This window comes from Danio rerio, chromosome 4, assembly GCF_052040795.2.
Source record: "Danio rerio strain M-AB ecotype USA chromosome 4, GRCz13ab, whole genome shotgun sequence".
Classification (NCBI taxonomy): Eukaryota; Metazoa; Chordata; class Actinopteri; order Cypriniformes; family Danionidae; genus Danio; species Danio rerio.
Window position 1 is genome coordinate 7,641,084 of NC_141024.2, and position 21,417 is coordinate 7,662,500.

Sequence of the window (21,417 nt, forward strand, 5' to 3'; positions counted from 1 at the left end):
AATCATACTATTGCCTTATTCAGATTAACGTAAATTATTTGATTATCGATGTCCATGTAAATGCAGTCAGCCTCCCCCAAGTAGCATTGTTGGAAACGTACCCATCAATGAAAACAGTCATTTGCTGACTCTCATGTTGTTTCGATCACATTTAACTTAATTAAAAAGTGTTTGTCAGAGGAGAAAGTCATACAGGTTTGGAACTGGCATGAGTGCGAGTGATAGTGGAACATTCATTTCTGGATGTACTATTCTCTCAAGAAACAAGCCCTTCGGTATGAAAAACTAGATGAGTAAACATCCCGATTCCAATATGAGAAGAAAAAAAATGCTGACATTTATTTAGTTTTTACATCACCTTAAGCATATTGGTCTTAGTGACTAATTTGCTTAGGGTAGAACAGACAGCACAGTCAATATAAAAATGGCTTTTTCACACTCAAAGCAAGGTCGCAATGCTTTTAAACCATGTTTATGCTAAAAAATACTCATATAGTATTTGCACAAATTTGCATGTGAGGCTGGAATCATGGCTCTGTTCTCCAGGGATCTCTCAAGAAACAGAAACATTCAAAAGTGTTGTTTTTTTCTTTCTTTCTTTTTCTGGTGTAAGATTCAGTAGTAGGCACTTACCCTGTCATGACCAACCATCTGCAATTAATGTCTGAGAGATGCGTTTAAAGTGTCTGCATTCAACAACATCCAGTCCTGATAGTAATATAACCAAATATAATATATTTATGTATATATATATATATTCCTTAAGATGTACATTTGTGTTTTATTCAGCAAATGTGTGGTCTCGTTACTTAAGTTGTATCTTTCATACTGTAGGTAACTCGCACATGTTTACTGCCTGGCTACTGCACAGAAGATACCTGTTACATATCTGGATAGAATATATAACAATTTTAGCCATGAAAAGACAGATCTGCTTTTAAATAGAAAAACGACATATTTCATCAAAAGTTCACGTCATAATCACCGTAAATCTTCTAGTCTACTGGTTTCCTTCTCAACAAACAGTCGGGGTCTCTAACGCGCCTATGGTTGTCGTACAGCACAGACGGTATTGCTTGGGACCACAAGGACTGTTCCACTACTCTTTACACATTTAACAGTCAGGTATGAGATACGACACCTTCCTGATGTATTGATATCATCTGTTTTCAGTGAATGGCCTACAAATATCACACTGCATATTTTAGCAGCAAGTCTGTCCCTCTAGTTTTGGCTAGTTACCACTGTTCCATTGCCACTTGCCACATCTGACAGCTCAAGATGAGGGGCTATAGAGCTAGTTATAGGTGTTCAGACATCCCTTCCATTTGAATTTGATGTCTGTGTCAAGGCAAAAAGATAAATGGCAAGTTGGAACGGTAATCTCTGCGCTCTTGCCTTTGTCAGTTTGCTTGTAGTTCCTGTGGTCCTCTGCATGTGCAGCTTAAAAGGCATTGTCCAATACATTTATGACTGTGGCTTTCACTTCAACAGCTGCTGGCATCCCTTTCCCAGAAATCCAAAGCCTTGTAAAGGGTGATTGCTGGCTGGTCTCCGACATCAGTGCTGTATTGGAAGGGCATCGCTTCAGTTCTCCATAAATGCAGTGGTTCCTCATAAACATATAAATCAGAAAGCAAGCCACTGACATCACAATAAAAAGCACACCAAAAGCAGCAATCAGTGCCATGTCCCAACTCTCGGAGTCATTCACAATTTGTTCTAATCCTTTAGTTAGGACATTGACACACTTGGTGTCATGATTACGGTGGACGCTGTGAATGTCCACACACACTTTGTACTGGGTAGCAGGGCTGAGATGTGTAAGGTTGTATAGTGTCACGTCAGATGGTACCCTAGCTGTAAATGCCACGGTTGGATAATTTGCACCAGGCATCGTATACCACTTAATGTTTGGTGCCAGGCTACCATGAGAGGCCTTCCAGGTTATCAACACAGAATGGGTCTGAACAGATTGAACGCTTACATACAGTGAGTCATTGACAGGTTGTGGGAAGTATCCGTTTACCTGCACCGAGACAGATTTCAGGTCCGCCCCAACAAGATTGTGTGCCACACAAGTGTACAATCCAGCCTCGTTCTCAGTGATGTCGTAAATATCAAGCGTGCCTTCAGGGTGCATGTAGAATCTCTCAAAAACAGCATTCGGGATGACCCTTCTCCCGGATGGAGTCACCCAGTATATGTCTGGCTCAGGTTCAGCAAAGGCACGGCAGTGCAGGGACACAGATCTCCCACGATCCATGCTAATTTGTGTGGGGAGGCTCTCTGAAGAGATGAGAGGTAGACAGATCTCCATCATCTCTCTGAAGTGAACCTGACGCACGTGCTGACCTTCATACTCGGGAGGTTCCACACAGAACAGGGAGTCAGGCTCCATGAAACGGATGTTTGTCTTGTTCATGTTCATCCACCGTACAACGCAGTCACAGCGGATAGGGTTGGAATGCATGCTAACCTCACGAAGGTTTGGGAGGGACTCCACTGTGATCCTGTGCAGGGCACTTAGAGCGTTACCATTCAGCATTAGAGTTTCCAGCCTCGGTAGCCTATAGAAGGCATTAGGATGTATATAGGAAAGTTTTGGGTTGTTCGTGGCTTCAATTTTGGTCAGTTCTGGGAGGTTGTTGAGGGCAAAACTATCAATTGACACCAACTCAGGCATACTGTTAATGCCCAGCTCCTTAAGGTGCAGCATGTCCACAAAGTCACCCCTTTGAATTCTTCCAATTGGGTTCTTGTTAAGATCCAAAAACTTGAGGCTCTTAAGATGCCTGAGAGCACCATGGGGCACCTTAGGGAATGTATTATCATAGAATGAGATGCTCTCTAGGTTGTCAAGACCCAGAAATGAGTCATCTGGTATCTGGGACAGGTTCATTCTAGTAAGAACCAGGCTGCGCAGGTTTCTCAAAGGCTTGAAGTTCATATCCTGAATAGAAAGGACAGGATTTTCCCCAATCATTAGAATTTCCAAATTTGGTAGTGGCTCAAACCATTCACTTTTTATAATCTGAAGACGGTTGGAGTTGAGATGCAGTCTCAGGAGGCTCTGAAGGCCACGGAAAGCCTCGGGAGAAATTAAGGAGATGAGGTTGTGATTCAGGTAGAGCTCCTGAAGGTTGGTCAATTGGGAAAGGCTGTTGTCTGGTAGGGAACATATCCAGTTTTCCTCCATGTGCAGGGATAAGAGTTGAGGGAGAGAGCCAATATTGATGTCATTTATTGATGATAGGTTGTTTTGCGAGAGATCAATCTCAGTGATGTTGGTCAGGTAATCCAAAGGGTGCTCATTTTTAGCAATATTATTGGTCTGAAGTAAAAGAACTTGTGTATCTAATGGCAATCTCGTGGGTAGTTTAAAAAGTCCCAGGTCATTACAATCAATCGTGGGAGCCTCCATATAGACAGAGCTAGGGGAAAACCAGGGTCTGATTTCACATACACAAAGTTTTGGACAACTGATTTTCTCCTCTGCAGCAATAACAAACGTTGCCATTGCAAGGCCCACAAGCAAATAATCCATAAAAGATATGTCCTTCATATTGGCACAGTTCCCACCAGTAAGTAGTTGGTCCTTAAAGATTTTGTGGCAAAAGCACTTTACTTCAAAAATAATCAACCATTTGTGGTGATCACGGTTGAATCCAACAGTAGGCCTTCCGTAGGCCTTGACTGATGTGCTGTGAACAGATGCAATGTTCCGCCGCAGAGTCTCCTTTTTTCAGTTTGAAGGCGATAAAGGTGAAAAGGTCACCATTAAACCTAAGGTAGTGGCGAAGTCAGCTAGGCAGAAGCAAGGCCGTTCATTTCATTTAATGCTACAGATGATGCCATCTTCAGCCTAATCCACTGCTACCTAAGGAAAATAAGAAGAGATGAAAAACATTAGCATATAATTACCGGAAAAATGCAAGGGCATCACTAAGGCAAGACAGAGGCATGCTGACATTTACAAAAGGCACATTAAAGCACTCTGATGTCTGCTGACATTTTATTCAGCGGTACCTTGCATGCTAAGCCTTTGACATATGGATATGGATGTCCTTCACCCCCGCTATTATTTGGAGATTCTGAAGTCGGGGTTCCCTAAAATGTGGGAATTACGAAACTTAGCGTGTTCGACTTGTTGTAGGCATTAATAATGCTCCCTATTTTTCAAAAGGGTAGATTCCCCAGATGCAACTCACCATGATGAAATGCTTTAGCGATATAAATAAAGCATTCTCATTACACTCCACTTTAGTAAAAACAAAGCTACAACTGGGCTATAAACAACATATACCATGGCCTTTCATCTTCAAATGCTAGATTCGGTGTATCGGGATTATTTTTCATACTAAATAAATGTTATTTTTCATCTTTTTAAAGCCACTTAATGACTTAGGGTTACCATGAAAAGTGCCATAGCTAGAAAGAAGCTGAACAAGACAAAAAAGAAAGACTAAGATTCCAAGATCATAAAGTACCATCATCCCTCCTTTTTAACTTCAGTGCCCAAGGAAAGGGGCAAGGTAGTGAGGACACCACTGAAAATCTACACTAATTTTCACAGACATGAAGAAACGCAGAGTTAATTCTTCAAGGTTCTGTGGAGATACAATTTTTAACAAAGTAATTGAGGGGGCAAATGTGTGATTTTTTTTTTATTATTATTATTTCCAAGGCGACAATGATTTTTGATTAAGCCAATAATGTTAAAAAAATAATAATAATAAATAAAATAGTTTAATACAGAAACTGAAAAACTGATTGATATTCATGAATACAGCAGATTTATTTATAGTGCACTTGTTTATTAAATTACTAATAAGCCTGGCAGGTAATGAGCGCTATTAAATTTGAATGTTTATTACACCACATAGGTATAGGGGGTACTATCAGAGGTGTTGGAAAAATGGATGTTTGACAATACCCTTGTCAGCCATAAATACTGGAAAATGCATCTAGTTTTCCTGACTGACACGAGTGGCCTATTTTCCAGACATGTTAAATGGAGCACTGCTCCTACAGTACCTGCATGTTCTTTCTAGGAGTGCTGTTTCACTACTAGTGCAGTGCATAGACATGCTTGTCTGCTGACAGCATAGCGTTAATGAAACTGCAGTTAGTTCTTATCTTTCTAGTCTCTTCTAAATTGTGGTAATTCATTCTTCATTTAATTTAAGTACAGAAAGATTTAAAAATGAGAACTTGACACGGAATATATGCACTCTTTCTGTTTTGTTTTGCAGGATTGTTTTATTATCTTGTCCTTTTAGACAAGGTTATGTATTTGATGCAGGGCCAGAGTTTCAGTGTTCAGTGATTTCACATTGTGAATAGGACCATTTAACAATGCACAATAAAGGCGCAGTTCAATGGGGCATGAATAATTTGGGGCTGTGACTGAGTTCCACTAAGGCTTCTCTAGTCAACAGCATTATCTGCAACTGTTGGGTTTGCCCGCACTTTTTATTCAGAACACAATTATACTGATGATTATTCAGCTACAGCTAAATAGGCGGCTAAAACAATGTGGTGTCTATTTGGCAAATCAAATACATTTTTAAGAGGAACTGAATCTAAATCAATACATTTTACTCCTGAAACAACCTTGCAAGAGCTATAGGTATATATACATTCATGTTCTAGAGGCAGGAAAGAAAAAAAAAAACTCCCAAACCATGAGGCACACTAATACATCTAAACCTGTATTAACCTCCACTAACTCTGTAACAGCAATAAAGGTATGGTGCACCAACTAAAAACTACAGTCAAAGACAAATGAAGGAAATTAGCTTTAACCCAGTTAGGTGTAGGTGAGAACATACAAACGTAAGGACTTGGAACAACACCGTGGCTCGTAGAGCTTAAGTGGCAATACCTTGCATAGAGCGGCACACATTCAGAGACAGAGAGAAATGCAACTAATACCAGAGAAAATGGAATTTCAAGATGGATGCCTCTAATCACCATCTTGATGTACTGCAGAGTCAGTCAACGAAATTGGAGGGAGTAGGAGTCAGAGAATCGTTCCCCGTCGTTATTTGCCAGACCTGATATCACAGAGCTAGCATCATCTTGATTGGGTCTGTGAAATATAGGGGCATGTTTGAATAAATGTGTCCGGTGGGCAGAAGGCCTGCTGACCCTGGGAAGTAACTCAGGCTGAACGGTGGCAGCCCGGCTCCTGTGTTTGCTCTGGGCTGAGCTGTTTTGAGATGGGCAGTAAATCTTGGGCTGGGGACTGATTACTGAGCTTGAGGTCCTCTTTAAGTCCAAGCCTAGCGCCTCTGGGGATTGGAAAATAGCTGTAGCAACTCAATGTAAACTGCACTGAGGATAATAACTTTTATTTTCTACTGCTGTTTGTTTGTTTCTTCATGCATTTTTACTGTCGTTTGTAATAATCCTGTTAGATGTGTTAAAACAGCTGTGTTGACCTTGTCTTGGCACTTGACTGATGTTTATAGTACTCGCAAAAGCCATTTGTCTTGTCACTTGAGTTCAAGTGTAATTAAGGTGTCACAAGCACTAATACAAATCAAAATGATTTTCCATAACAAAGCAAAAACACAAAAGATTTAATGTTTAAATGATTATTTTACTTGTTTTAATTTAACAGCTTCCCACATCGCAGCCCACCCTGCTCTTATAGATAAAGTTGAAACCAGACGTTTACATACACTCTAAAAAAATGAACATAACATTTTTTTTTAATGTGTGAAGGTAAATCATACTAAACCTTTACTGTTTTAGGTCCGTTAGCATTACCTAAATCATTTACATGTGCTAAATGCCAGAATAATGGCAGAATTATTATTATTATTATTTTTATTTTTTTCATTTCTAGACACTCAAAAGTTTACATACATTTCCTTGGTATTTATTTATTTTTTTTAGCTTTTCTTTTAAACTGTATAACTTTGGTCAATGTTTTGGGTATCCTTTCACAAGCTTCGCACAAGTTTGTAGAAATTTTGAAGGAACTGAGTCAGATTTGTGGGCTGCCTTGCTCGCACAAGCTTTTTCAACTCTGCCCACAAATTTTCTATAGGATTGAGATCAGGGCTTTGTGATGGCCACTCCAAAACATTCACTCTGTGGTTCTTAAAGCACATTTTAACTAATTTGGCAGTATGCTTAGAGACATGGTCTGTTTGGAAGACCCGATTGTGGCCAAGATTTAATTTCCTGGATGATGTCTTGAGATATTGCTTCAGTATTTTTACATGTTTTTTTCTTTATGATGCTGTTCTGTGAAGTGGACCAGGAAGGTTCCTTAAATATTATTTTACAGTTGTGCCTAAAATTAACTTAAATGTTGTCAATTAGCTAATCAGAAACTTCCAAAACCTTGTCACCATCATCTGAGCTTTTTCAGAGGCATAATAATCTTATTGTATGAAAACTTGACTTTCAAGAAAAGTTGTAACAATTAAAAAAAAAAAAACTCTCTCTCATTATTCTGCTATTAAGCATAACAAAAGCAAATTTAATAATCCTAACTTACCAAAAAGAGAAAGTTTAGTCACATTAACATCTGACTTTTTTTTTTAATGGTTATGTGCCAGTGCATGTAAACTTCTGGTTTCAACTGTATCAACTAGTTAATAGAACCAAGCAATTATTATGTGACAATTATGATTATGAAATTATTTTCATTAGAACATGCCTGTCAATAACATAAAAGCAGACCATAAATGAACAGAAAGCTTACATGGATGATTGAAATACATCTGATACCAGATATACAGTAGCAGCAGGTTGTCATTTCTAGCTAAACTGTCATTTACAGATTTCATGTACAGAACGTAGAGCAGAGGTGAGAGTGCTTCCTGTAGAAAGAGCCATTTTGTGATATAGGGAGGGATGGTTAAGAGAGAATAATGTTCAGACGGGCTCCAGAAATGTGCTCACTCATTCGCACAAACGTCTACAGAAAGACACCCTTCGCTCTTACACTCATGCTCTCTCTTTCTCTCCTCTTTGTATTTTGCTGCAGCTCTCATTTTGTCTCCTCTTTTCACATTCTACCAGGCCTGGAAAAGCCGCAAAGAGACTAGCTGGCAACCAGTTTGCATAGGCCTCGCAGTAGGTGGTACGGTCTGTTTTGCAGCTCCTCCCCCTGCCCTTTACTTCATTGATTTGCCATTACACTATTTTCAAGGTAAGGGAAGAGTCCATTAAACAGACTTTGCCATGCAATGTGTGTGCATAATGAAGTTTCCAGTGCAATGCTCAAGGAACGCTTCCCTTTGCACCTGCTCCCATGTGCTCACAAAATCAGCACCGAGTCGGCGGTTAATGCAGAATCAATGTTCCAAATTAACCAATGGACCCCACAGGTTTTAGCTTTTCTGCGGCAGCTGTTGTTTGTTTGCCACGTATAGTACGAGTATACGTAGACTGTTTTTGGATTTTGTAACAAATTGTGTTGAACATTCTAACTCATGCTGACATCGTTTAACTAGAAATGCATTTTCTGATGGAAATATCAAGTCAGAGATCTGGGGAGATGCACAGGTTTTAGGCTTTGGTTCTGTGTAAATGAAATACTACATTAGAGGCGCTTTGCTGTTGTCATGACACACAGCATGCATCTTTTGTTGTGGGTTGTGCATGAAACTTCACACTCAATGCAACACTGTCTTTACAGTGTAAGTGTGACTTCAAGCAAGGAAATCTAAGAGCAAAAACAGGGCAAATACAGGAATTGGAGATTAAAATTCAATACCTTTTAAGCCGTTTTTTTAAGTCTCTTTGCATACATTTTAAGATCGGGTCAACACTTCTTTGCAGAAGCAGGAATATCAGTGTTTCCCTGGTTACTTCAGTAAACAAAGCAGCGTGATGTCAAATAAATTAATCAGCATCCCGATATTCAAAGATTTAATTCAGGCAAACTTTAGCATACTGATACCGAATTTAATACCTTGTGAAACAGTATTTAAGACTTTTGAATACTTTTTACACTGAGCACTGTCTTTCGATTGAGGCATTAAATCGAGGTCCTGACTCCCAGGAAAAAATCCCAGGATGTCCTTCGAAAAAGAGTAGGGGTTTAACCTTGGCATCCTGGCCAAATTTGCCCACTGGCCTCCGTTCATCATGGCCTCCTAAACATCCCCACGTCGTAATTGGCTTCATCCCTCTGTCTCCTCTTCACCAATCAGTGGGTGTGTGGTGTGCGGTCTGGCGCAAAATGGCTGCTTTCGCATCATCCAAGTGGATGCTGCAAACTTGGTATTGGAGGAGGAGATTCCCCCCTGTGTAAAGCGCTTTGAGTGCCTAAAAGCGCTATATAAAAATGTAAGGAATTATTATTATTTTCATTTTAAGGGCCTTAAATTGATTTATCAATTTTTAATACCTTTGAAGACCCTGCGGACACCCTGAAAAAGACAAGTGGCATTTATGAATGCAAATCAATTTACAGAAATAGACCAATTGCAGATATTTCCAGACTATTAGATTTCTATTAGACTATTAAATTCAATATTCGAAGACGATGAATGTAAAAAGACGAATATTGAAACAGTTCTGCCCTGAAATGTAAGCAGAAGCATGCTAATCTATTCTAAGGTTTAAACAAAACATAAAAGCCTTTCTAGAAAATGTTGTAAACCCACTGGCAAGCATTTTAGCTACTAAATCTCCTGTCAAGAATCAATACATTGTCAATTTATCCCTCATTTCTGTTATTGCCCCATTCTAAGTTAGTCTTTGTTTAAGGGTATCACTGCTGGAATTGAATTGAATCGGGATAAACTGATTCTCTGGTTGCGAATGTTCAAAATGCATTGATGTTTATTAGAATGCAGAATGTTTAAAGGCCAAAACAGTCATTTTTACACGCTTACAGGCATCTGAAATGTTGTTCATCTCTAACTGTACTGTACATTATGTCTAGTTTCATTTTGCATTCTGAATACACTTTACAAACATCCTGACACAAAACATTCCCAACACTGTTCTTTCAATACAATCACATTGATATATGATATGTTTTGCACTGACATATATAACTTAGCCTAAATAAAGGATACTGTGCACTAAACCACAGTATAAATGAAGATCCTAATTATGAAAACCAATCAAATCCCCCAGAGTACAAATACAGCATATCACTGTAATTGGGCCTGATTGATTGAAAGCTTGTGTAGTCAATCTATCCATATAGCAATGCATGGTTTAGTGTATTTTAAGCATCTCTAGCTTGACTGTTTTAACATAATGAGATCCCAGTTCTCCCAGTATGTGCTCTATACTGCTCAGGATGAATATTGAAACAGCTCTGCCCTGAAATGTAAGCAGAAGCGTGCTATTCTATTCTAAGGTTTAAACAAAACATAAAAGCCCGTCTACAAAATGTTGTAAACCAGCTGGCAAACTATTTAGCTACTATATCTCCTGTCAGGGATCAATACAGTGTCCATTTATCTCTCATTTCTATTATTGACCCCATTCTAAGCTAGTCTTTGTTGGAAGGCCTCACTGCTGGAATTGAATTTGGGATAAACAGATTCTCTGCTTGCGAATGTTCAAAACGCATTGATGTGTATAAGAATGCAGAATATTTAAAGGCCAAAACAATCCTTTTTACATCCGACAGGCATCTGAAATGTTCATCTCTAACTGTGCATTATTATTTTTTGTTTCATTTTGCATTCTGAATACACTTTACAAACATCTCACTCCTACATCCCTAATAGCTGATCCACAGTTCTATCAATACATATTGATATGTGATACTGTTTGCACTGACATATATAGCCTACCCTGAAAAAAAATATACTGTGCACAACGGCATCACTAAACTACACTGTAAATCAAGAACCTAATTATGAAAACCAATCAAATCCCCCAGTCCCATCACTGTAATTGGGCCTGATTGATTGAAAGCTTGGTCCCAGTATAATAATACATGGTTTGGTATATTTTAAGCATCTCTAGCTTGACTATTTTAACAAAATGAGATCCCAGTTCTCCCAGTATGTGCTCCGGATGCCTCTACTACAGGTATCAGTCTAACAGAAGAACAGATGGAGAGCACAGCAGTGGTCCTCAGATGGTTCTGCTCTGTTTACTCCTGAAAGCACAGATAGCATATGCTGCTATCATATTCTCTTATTAAAATCTATATTTTGAAGAAGAACTAATCGAGGCTTTTGAAGCAATGAGGGGAACGTGGAGTGCGGTGACCTTTTCAACAGACAGAGCATGGGGAGGAACTCATTTAAGCTAGCTTACCGTGTCTTAAATGTACTTTCATATTCATACATGCATAAAATATATACGCAGACATTTTAGTTTAGGCATTTGGCATGTTTTATATTAAATAGTCAACAACACAAATACGATTTGAGAAGATCTCACTCAGTGTTTTGCCATGGATATGTTTAATATTGCTTTTAAAGCGACAACGCTGCACTTGATGTGTTGTGATGCTTTGTGTGTAGCTAACAGCACTTAACACTAACAATGCAGGCTTGAAAAAAATTGCATTTCAAACCGCACATCCATCATTGCTTTGGGCTTCAAACTGTTTGGTATGACGTAAAGATCAGAGGAAGCAATTTACCAGCATCTCGTCATACAAAGAGCTACTAAAATCAGTTAACCACTCCAATGTGTTCACAGAAGCCGCGTCTGAGAGATCCTTAATATCAAGGGTTTCACTTATTGTCTGTTAATTAGTGCAGCCATCAAATGGCCCATGTGATTACATCTGTGATTAGCAACCGTCTGCTTGGGTTTGAGTTTGGAGAGTTAGTCATGAGAACGACCCTAAGGACACACGCTGAATTGACTGTTTTGCTTTCCATTTAGTCCCTTGATATTTGTGCTTTGTAACGAGTCAGTGAACCCGCAGGCCTGCTGTCAGGGTGGTCTCACTAAGGTCCACTATGACAAGGCATACTCATTAGCCAAATCTTTCCAGATTTTTTTTTTTTTTCTGCAAGGCCCCATAACTTGCTCCTGGAACCTGATCGTCTAATTAGTATCTGCTGCCTAGTAGTCATACAGTATTTGGGTGTTTACAAATATGTATGCATGCATTTTATTCTACACAACTTCCCATTTTACTGTGGATCTGTAATATGCATTACTTCTATCGAGTACTGCAAAGATGCATGCATGCAAACACATACAACTACGATTCCTGAATGCCTCCTCCTACAAAGGGATGTCAGAGGACAAACTCGCTGTGCGATTAACAGCTGGGGTTACAATAATGTCATCATCTGCATAGGAGGTGTTGAGCTGTGGATGGTATAAATTAGTCTTAAGCAATGAATGCAGATCAGAGGAATGGATCAGAATCACAATGCCTCCATTCAAGGCGATGGAGATTCGTTTAACGATACTTACAGTACAGTGGATGCTCAATGCAGCTGCATCTGAAATGCATGTGCTATAGGGGTGCTGTAGAACATCCTGGACGGCAACAGGGTGATTTAAGGGAGATTGAGAACAGCCCAGATGCAAGACTGCCTGTGGCTATCCGTCCAGGACGTGCCTTGTGTCCAGAAAAATACAGATGCCAAGCTGGAGCACAGATTTCCTGTTGCTGATGCTCACGTTTGTCCGCGACATCAGCAACAGGAATTTAGTGTTCCAGTCTATTTATTCAACTACCTACGTGCTTGCTATCCATTTTCCCTGCATATCACGCTCGTTTCATCACTCTGACGCATATTCTCTCAACTTGGCCATGCAGTTAAGACACTACCATTTATATTTATGAACAAATAGCATTCGGTTTAGCCGAGAAATGTTCCAACTTACCGTTTCAACCCAAGTCATTCCGAGCGATAAAGCGACATGTATTCCGTTCATCTATAGCGCAGTGCTCCGGAAAGCGCGCACCACGCAAACGAAAATACGCGCGCGTGTTCTTCTTCTTCTTCCAACGCAGATGTATAAAGAATCACGGATGCTGCTCCAAAAATTTAGGTTTTGCCCTGCGAATAAGGCAAAATCCAGCAGGTGAGAGCCGTCGGGAAGCTATTTAAGAGTCCCTCGCACTGACAACCTCCTCCTTCCTCCGCGTTCAGAGGCGCATCTGCAGCCGCTCGTTCGGTTGTCACATTGACATGCCTCTGTCTGCCCAGCGGTCATTAATATCGGAACAGCCCCCGAGTCTCCAGAGATCAACCAATAGCGGCGGGGCGGAGACACATTTCCCCACCTGATTGGCTGAACTGCCACGCCTGTCAGAATAAAAGCGTTGGTGAAGTAATGAGGGGCTGAAGAAACGGGTATCTGTTGGTATTATAAGTGATTGCGTCGTGTTTTGGGGTTGTTGCTTTTTCTAGATATTGTATATTAATGCTACTTAGAGTGCGAGAGATTATATAAGCTACTGTGTGTGTGTGTTTGTGAAGTTAAAATAGTATAAACTGATATTACAGTCATGAGGGCACACATTGGAGAATGTTTCTGCAGGTGAGGTTGTTTGTTATGTTCAGATTTGTTTGTTTGTTATGTTTCTGTATTAGTACATACTTTACAAGTCTTACCCAAGAATGGCATTTACACTGACAAATTTAATCTGAAATAAATCAGATAAGACAAATCATTCTGCAAATAAACGCGTTTAAAACATTTTAAAAGTATGATAACTTGGTGAATGTGCTGTACTTTTAACTTTGAGCCAGGCAGCCCAAACTGTCTTTCCATTACAAAATTGTCATGTTTAGGATCTAATTTCTTTTAAAATCAGCGATCTTCACTGCCTGTTAGATATACGATATGAAGTGGGTCTCTGATCGGACAAGAAGCACTGCATTAAATTCCATTTCTCCCCCGACATGTCTTTATTTGGGTTATTATACCCCAGTAATTTCAATGTAATTTTTGCGCTAGCCTATTCTTACTGAAGGTGCTGGTGGTACAGTAGACTTTCATCTTGTTTTACGCTTGAACAACTAAATAAATGCTTAAGTTCATTTAACTGAATGTATTGTTATTACATTACAACGTTGACGCAGTAAAAACAACCATGTGAAATTGAAAATAGTCACATTAAGTGTTCACCGAAAGTTTATCATTGGCTTTAAAACTCTAGCTGTGCATAGAGGCCATTAAACTAATGTTGATATACATCTAAAACAGCACTCACATGCAACGTTGTTTATGAAGTTGGAATATTTCATAGCAAAAAAAATTATAATAATAAAAAATCACTCTTAATTTACTCTCTCAGGTCAACCGGAATGTTGATGAATATTTCTTAAGAATTTATATATATATATATATATATATATTATTTTTTTTAGCTCAAACCATGGTCCAGGGTTATCCATAAAACAATTCAACAGAGCTTTGAGGGTCAAAAAACCCATATACAGGCAGAATAAAATGAATACACTCAAATCCAGATGATGCTTTGTGTCTTAAGGTAGTCACACATCAGAAGTGCCACTCGGCGACATGCCATGCAGTGCCATGCATTTCAGAATTCTAAACATAGGTTTCTATCAGGGTACACACACTGGCGCCGCAAGTCGACGGCTGTCCGCAGTGCCAAACCATGACTCAAGACACTGTTCATATTTCTGCCGCACCACAGAGCGCCATCCGAATAGCTTCATTTTAAATATCATTCGAATGTGCGCGTCTGGTGTGTGATACTTTCCACTTTCATGTGCACACCGTGTCGCGGCAAATCCAGTGTGTGACCTGCTTTATAGAACAGGAGTGTTCAAGAAACTGAACAACGTTTATAACATTACCTTTGTTCCACAGCTTCAACAATTGGTCCTGAGAGTGTTGGTCCTGGAGCACAAGCTTCTGTAGCGTTGGACTGAAGAAAAGAAAATATGTTGGATAGCCTGAGGGTGAGTAAATTGACATCAAAATTGATATTTGTTTGTCTTTTAATCTTTCTTTTTAAGTCAGTGATGCCTGAAGTCTGTCCTGGAGGTCCAATATTCTGCATCATTTAGCCCCAGCCTTAATTAGACACACCTGAACTAGCTAATCAATCTCTCACCTGGCTTGCTAGAAACTTGCAGACAATTATGTCGAGGCAGGTTTGAGCTAAATTCTCCTGATTTTGGGCACCACTGCTTAATATAATAAACGACTGTTCTCATATATTTATGTCTGTGCTGATTTTAGGACGAGAACTGCCCAGCAATCAGGTTTCTGGGATGAAAAAACTAATCAGGAACAGAAGGTACAGTACTGTAAGCTTTCTATGTATCCAATATGTGTGGTTCTTCTCATATGCTCTGACAGAACACGTCCTCTTTGCTGTGAGTTGACCCTGTTTTCAGGGATGAATTCACTGCGAAGGTGTTTTCATGAAACAGAACCTGTCTTGCTTTACAGCCCATGTCCAGGTCCTTCACAGCTCACCCACGGGACTGAACACACCTTGAGAAAACAGGTATATAACTCATAATAAAACTCCCAGTAGGGTCGGACACTGGTCCATTTTTTCACATCTGGCATCAGGAGACTTCTCTGCCAAAGAAAAATGTGCATGTACTATGAAAGCATAAATCTGGGTTTTGGTTGATGTCAGCAACTACAGGGGTTTTCATCAATCCCGGCCCCTTTTTATGAAAAATTTAAAGGGGAATCCGGATGTTGTGAGGTGGTTCCGTTATGGCATCTGTTTTCTGACAGCCGAAGCCTTGGAGGGCAGTGCAGTTTATTGACTAGAGTTCCACAGTTATAAATATTTTTACAAGAAACTTAGAGAAGATGCACTTACAGCGGCTGACAGAGACAAAGGTTGTTGAACGAAAAAAGTATTTTAAAACTGCATGTCTATTGATTGTGAAGCCTTTGTTAATTCATTATGGCCAGTTTATATGCACTTGCGCAGCTGTAAGCAGTGCCTTAAAGATGAAACACCAAATGCGAGTTGTGTTGGCGGGATTATGAAAACAATTGGCCGATAACGTTTTTAATAGTTATAACGATGACTGAGTACACAATATGGTTTGTTGTCTCTGATCTACAGACAATTTATGCATGTTTTATTTTAAACTTATCATTAGAAAATGCAACATGTGGCCTATAAGTTTTGAAAGATTTTTCCCCATCATCGGTTAATAAAAGAGTAGCAGATCAAAAAAGAAGTTTACTTAGTTTGTTTAAATGGCACATTTTTCACAACACAAAGTGTTGAACACAATAAATACTAATTAAAATAAGTCATACATCACATACATAACAATTAAAACGTAAGGCAAACCCCTTAACATTAAAAAGGCTCAAATGCTACAGAACAAAGATGCTGTTTCAGAAGCTTTTTAACAACAGATAGAGTTGGAGCCTGTCTAATGTGGAGCGGAAGCCTGTTTCAGAGTTTTAGGGCAATACTGGCAAAAGCCTGATCTCTACTTGGCTTACACCGGTGTCTTGATACAGAAAAGAATAAACTGATCAGAAGATCTTAGTGCCCTACTAGGATTATATAGATGTAGATCTGATAAGTAAGGTGGTGTCATATCATTTAAGGATTTTAAAACAAAAAAATGAATCATTTAAAATCAATCCTTGACCTGCCAGGCGGAGAGGAAAGAACTGGGGACATGTGTTTTCATACTTGAGAGTCCCTGTCAGAAGTCTCGCAGCCGCATTTTGGACTAATTGCAATGTATTCAGGGCATTTTGACTGATACCCACATACAAAGAGTTGCAATAGTCAAGTCTTCCCAAAATAAAAGCATGGATCACCTTCTCAAGGTCATTAAAAGAGAGAAATTACTTCACTTTTGGTCAGAAATGAAAAAAAAAATTTGTTTGTTAGTCTTCAGATCACTATCGAACTAAAACCCTAAGTTTCTAACAACAGGTTTTTGATAATTTGATAGCTCACCAAAACCTAATAATTCCAGAGGGGCAGGATCCCTCTAGGGTGGCGGAGTGGGGGCACTTTTGATCATTTTGGAAGGGGACTTTCTATCCAAGACTAAAAAGGGCATGTGCACTGCACAGGTTGGGCCCTATGTGTGCACGTGCCTGATCCCCAGACCAGCTTAGTTTTTTCTCATGTGGATTACTTATGGATTTTTTGCAATATATAAGCTCTAATACACTGTAAACAATGTTGGGCTCCACACAATTGATTTGTGTTGAGACGACATGAAGAAATTAAGTTAAATTAATACATTTTTTTTCACAAATTTAAGTGGATTGAACATAAAACAATTAAGTTCTCCCTCAAAAAAAAAAAAATCAATAATTGGGTTGTTTCGGCTCTGTAGTTTAAAGCAAACCACTTGACAGCAAAAAGGAATCAACTATAAATACCTTAATATTGTTATTATGAAATATTTAACAGTTCTGTTGTATTATTTATATGTAATTAACACTATTAAAATAATAATAAATGTAAAAATCTTGTAATTAATACACTGTAAAACCCAAAAAGTGAAGATAACTCAAACCGTTTAAGGAAGCCAATTGCTACAAACCATTTAAGTTAAAAATCCAATCTATATGAGTACTGTGAAATTAATCTATTTAAATTGAAGTAATGAGTTATTTAATGAACTCATTACCTTCAACACTGAGTTCAAAACTCTTTTTAAATGAGTAGAATTAACTTTCAGTCAATTTTGAGTGAACTATAATCATTTCGTTTGATAAAGTTGACTGTTGCGTTTTACAGTGTACTTGAAAATAGTGACTGGGGAAACATACTTTAATTATTAGAAAATCTTTTTGTTTAGGCCCTGTTAGTATTATTAAATGTGTTGATTTAATTTCTATTAATATTTTAAAGTCAAGTAGTTTCTATGCTTGTCATCTAAAAAATGGCTAATGAACTATAGATTTTATATTATGTAAAAGCAGAATAAGAGATAATTCATTATATATTATTTCAGTTTATTATCATGGCCACAATTTCATGTCCTCGACATTTCATGAGTTGTTTTCTTGAATTCCCTAGTTGTTTTTGCTTGTTTTGTTTTTTTTCCATTCCTTTCCGTCTAGAGGTGACAAAAGTTGTATACATCATGGATGAGCGAATTCATTTTTACTTTGGTCGAGGACTCATCCAAGCTGAAACAGCTCTATGTCTGTCATTGATAGACCGTTTCCAAAGGGAGCTACAACTTTATCGCCACAGACATAGTGGTGACTGTGAACATGTGGTCAATTTCATTGCCAGCCCAGTCGTATGGTACTGAATGATGTTTGACAGATGCAGATTAAATGACTTGTGGCTGAACACAGAAACTGTGAGTGACATGTTTTTTAGTGAGGAAAAATCAACAAAATAAAGAGCGCATGAACTCTTAGGGCTTTTATATTATTCAGATTATTGATGTTAATATATTTAACGGTTTACTGGCCTTTTTTGAACTTTTGTGGCTGTTTTATATAAATATATAAATGTACAGTTGAAATCAGAATAAAAAAAAAAAATTGCCAAATGATGTTTAACAGAGCTAGGAGATTTTCACAGTATGTCTTTCTTCTGGAGAAAGTCTGATTTGCTTTATTTCGGCTGGAATAAAAGCAGGTTTTAATTTTTTAAAAACCATTTCCAGGCCAAAGTTATTAGCCCCTTTGGGCTGTATATTTTTTAGATAGTCTACTGAACAAATCATCGTTATACAATAACTTGCCTAATTACCCTAACCTGCCTAGTTACCCTAATCAACCTAAGCCTTTAAATGTCACTTTAAGCTTTATAGAAGTGTCTTGAAAAATATCTAGTCAAATATTATTTACTGTCATCATGACTAAGATAAAATAAATCAGTTATTAAAACTCTTATGTATAGAAATGTGTTGAAAAAATGAAACAGAATTTCGGGGCAAAATAAAACAGAGTGGCGAATAATTCAGGGGGTTTAGTAATTCTGACTTCAACTGTATAAATAAAAAAGCATGGCTCAAATAATACATTTTGGCATATTTGGCAAATATAACTGAAGACTTTATTGTTTAACCTATTGATATTTATATATATACAGTTGCCAAATGATGTTTAACAGAGCAAGGAGATTTTCACAGTATGTCTTTCTTCTGGAGAAAGTCTGATTTGCTTTATTTCGGCTAGAATAAAAAGCAGTTTTTAAATTTTTAAAAACCATTTCCAGGCCAAAGTTATCAGCCCCTTTAAGCTGTATATTTTTCCAATAGTCTACAGAACAAACCATCATTATACAATTACTTACCTAATTACCCTAACCTGCCTAGTTAACCTAATTAACCTAGTTAAGCCTTTAAATGTCACTTTAAGCTGTATACAAGTGTCTTAAAAATATCTAGTAAATTATTATTTACTGTCATCATGGCAAATATAAAATAAATCAGTTATTAGAATTGAGTTATTAAAACTATTATGTTTATAAATGTGTTTAAGAAATCTTCTCTCTGTTAAACAGAAATTGGGGGAAAAAATAAATAGGGGACTAGTGTGCTTCCTGCAGGTTAGTGGGCTTGACAAACCACCTGTAGGTGACACACTCTTTTCGTCTATGCACCAGAAACCTTTTTAAAAGCACCCCATGCATCTCAGAAGATTCTGAGTGTGCTCCACCCGTGATTGGGCTTGACAAACCACCTGTAGGACACTCTTTATATGCACCACACACTTTCTTATCAGTTTATTTGTTCTTGTTAAACATGTAAAACACTACAAGAATAGAGGATGAATTAATGAATCCCGGATGTGTTCTCGATATTGAGGATGAATTGATTGCAGTCTTGAATGCTAAGCACTTGCTCGAAGTCCCAGAAGTCATATCAGCTAAATTCAGGAGGATTTATATTCAGTATTACTTACAGTTCAGAGATATAATCGGTTTATCTCAGGCGTTTTTCTAAATGAGATGTGTTGGTAAACATTGATATGAGAAAAAAATGAAGGCGTAAACACATGGAAGGTGTTAAAGGTAGTTATTTGCTGAAGGTCACATTTTATTTGTATCATGCACAGAATCGTTGTAAGACTTTTGTACAGAAGAAAAATAAGAAACAATCAGTGTATGAATGTTGTAGTGTTTAAACTGTTTTCTTTGCATTCTTGGTATTGGCAAATGGCCACTCTCTCCTTTTCTATATGCTCAGAGGGAGGAAGAGAAGAAAAAAATAAACTTGTTATATTATTTATATATTGCTACTCTCTGATGATTTGATGCACTTCCTTTATTCTCATTGTAAGTAGCTCTGGATAAATGTGTCTGCAAATTAATAAATGTAAATATTAATGGTGGACCGTGTAGCAATAGGTATGCACAATCTCATTTCTCAATATTCACAGCATCAGCACAGTTCTTCTTACAGTTTGATGGAGTTGTAGATTAGCTGGACAAGTGACGTAGCATGACAGTGGCGTCCCTGCAGAGACACATGATCTTGTTTGGGAATCCGCCTCTCCAGCTGTAGTGGGTTTTGCAGTGTGGGGCCCGCAGTGCAGTTAACTGGCTGCCCAGGTGGGGGTTTGTTTAGTTAAGACTGATGTAGAGACACATCCTGCCATCAGCCAACAGCCACACACAAACATCTCACTCTCCTCATTAGGCCTCTGATTCACACTCCACACAATCAAGCTACTTTTGCAGAGTTAAAAAGTTAAATTATATGCATCTTTATATATCTAGTGTACAGCAGGATCGGTGTCTTCTCTGCCATTTCTTTCTTTCTTTCCTTCTTTCTTTCTTTCATTCGTTTGTTCCTTTCTTCCTTCCTTCGTCCCTTCGTTCATTTCTCCATCCGTGTGTCAGTTTGTTTGTTCGTTTGTTTGTTGCTTCGTTTCTTCATTTCTTCCTTTTGTTCTTCCTTCATTCCTTCTTTTGTTCCTTCGTTCATTCCTCCGTCCGTCTGTCAGTTTTTTCGTTCGTTCGTTTGTTCATTCATTCATTCATTCCTTCCTTTCTTCTTTCCTTCCTTCCTTCCTTCCCTCCTTCGTCCGTTCGCTCCTTCATTCGTCCATTCGGTCCTAACTTTTTCGTTCCATCGTCCATTCGTTCCTTCCTCTGTTCCTTCATTCGCTCCTTCATTCGTTCCTTCATTCCTTTCTTTCTTTATTCCTTCTTTCCTTCGTCCGTTCGTTCCTTTGTCCATTAATTTCTTCCTTCGTTTGTTCCTTCGTTCCTTCCCTCCGTCCTTCGTTCTTTCATTCCTTCATTCGATCTTTCGTCCGTTTGTTTGTCTTTATTCGTTCCTTCATTCACTTCTTCATTCGCTTTTTTCTTTATTCCTTCCTTCATCCGTTCGTTTCTTTGTCCCTTCATTTCTTCCTTCGTTCGTTCCTTCCCTCCGTCCTTCGTTCCTTTGTTCTTTCATTTCTTCATTCGTTCCTTCGTCCGTTTGTTTCTGTTTTCTTTCTTTCTTTCTTTCTGTCTTTCTTTCTTTCTTTCTTTCTTTCTTTCTTTCTTTCTTTCTTTCTTCCTACCTTCCTTCCTTCGTCCATCCGTCCATTCGTTCTTGC

General features: G+C 38.4%; 1 protein-coding gene and 1 long non-coding RNA gene across 3 annotated transcripts in view; one reads left to right on the plus strand and one right to left on the minus strand.

The window, feature by feature from the left end:
- LOC147844617 (uncharacterized) overlaps positions 1-21,417 on the plus strand; it is a 341,112-nt gene that overhangs the window by 177,798 nt on the left and 141,897 nt on the right. The window contains exons 12-14 of the long non-coding RNA XR_015942227.1: positions 14,758-14,849; positions 15,133-15,190; positions 15,346-15,403. This is a non-coding gene — a long non-coding RNA (uncharacterized LOC147844617). The remainder of the gene's footprint in view (positions 1-14,757; positions 14,850-15,132; positions 15,191-15,345; positions 15,404-21,417) is intronic.
- lrrn3b (leucine rich repeat neuronal 3b) lies at positions 315-13,103 on the minus strand. 2 transcript variants are annotated; one of them, XM_087247999.2, is made up of 2 exons: positions 12,796-13,103; positions 315-3,880 (listed from the first exon to the last, which is right to left on the minus strand). In XM_087247999.2, the coding sequence occupies exon 2, from the start codon at positions 3,563-3,565 to the stop codon at positions 1,445-1,447; it is 2,121 nt and encodes a 706-aa protein (XP_087104125.1). In that variant the 5' UTR covers positions 3,566-3,880; positions 12,796-13,103; the 3' UTR covers positions 315-1,444. The 2 variants fall into 2 exon arrangements, with proteins under 2 accessions (XP_087104125.1, XP_087104126.1); XM_087248000.2 differs by having other exon boundaries at positions 762-3,876.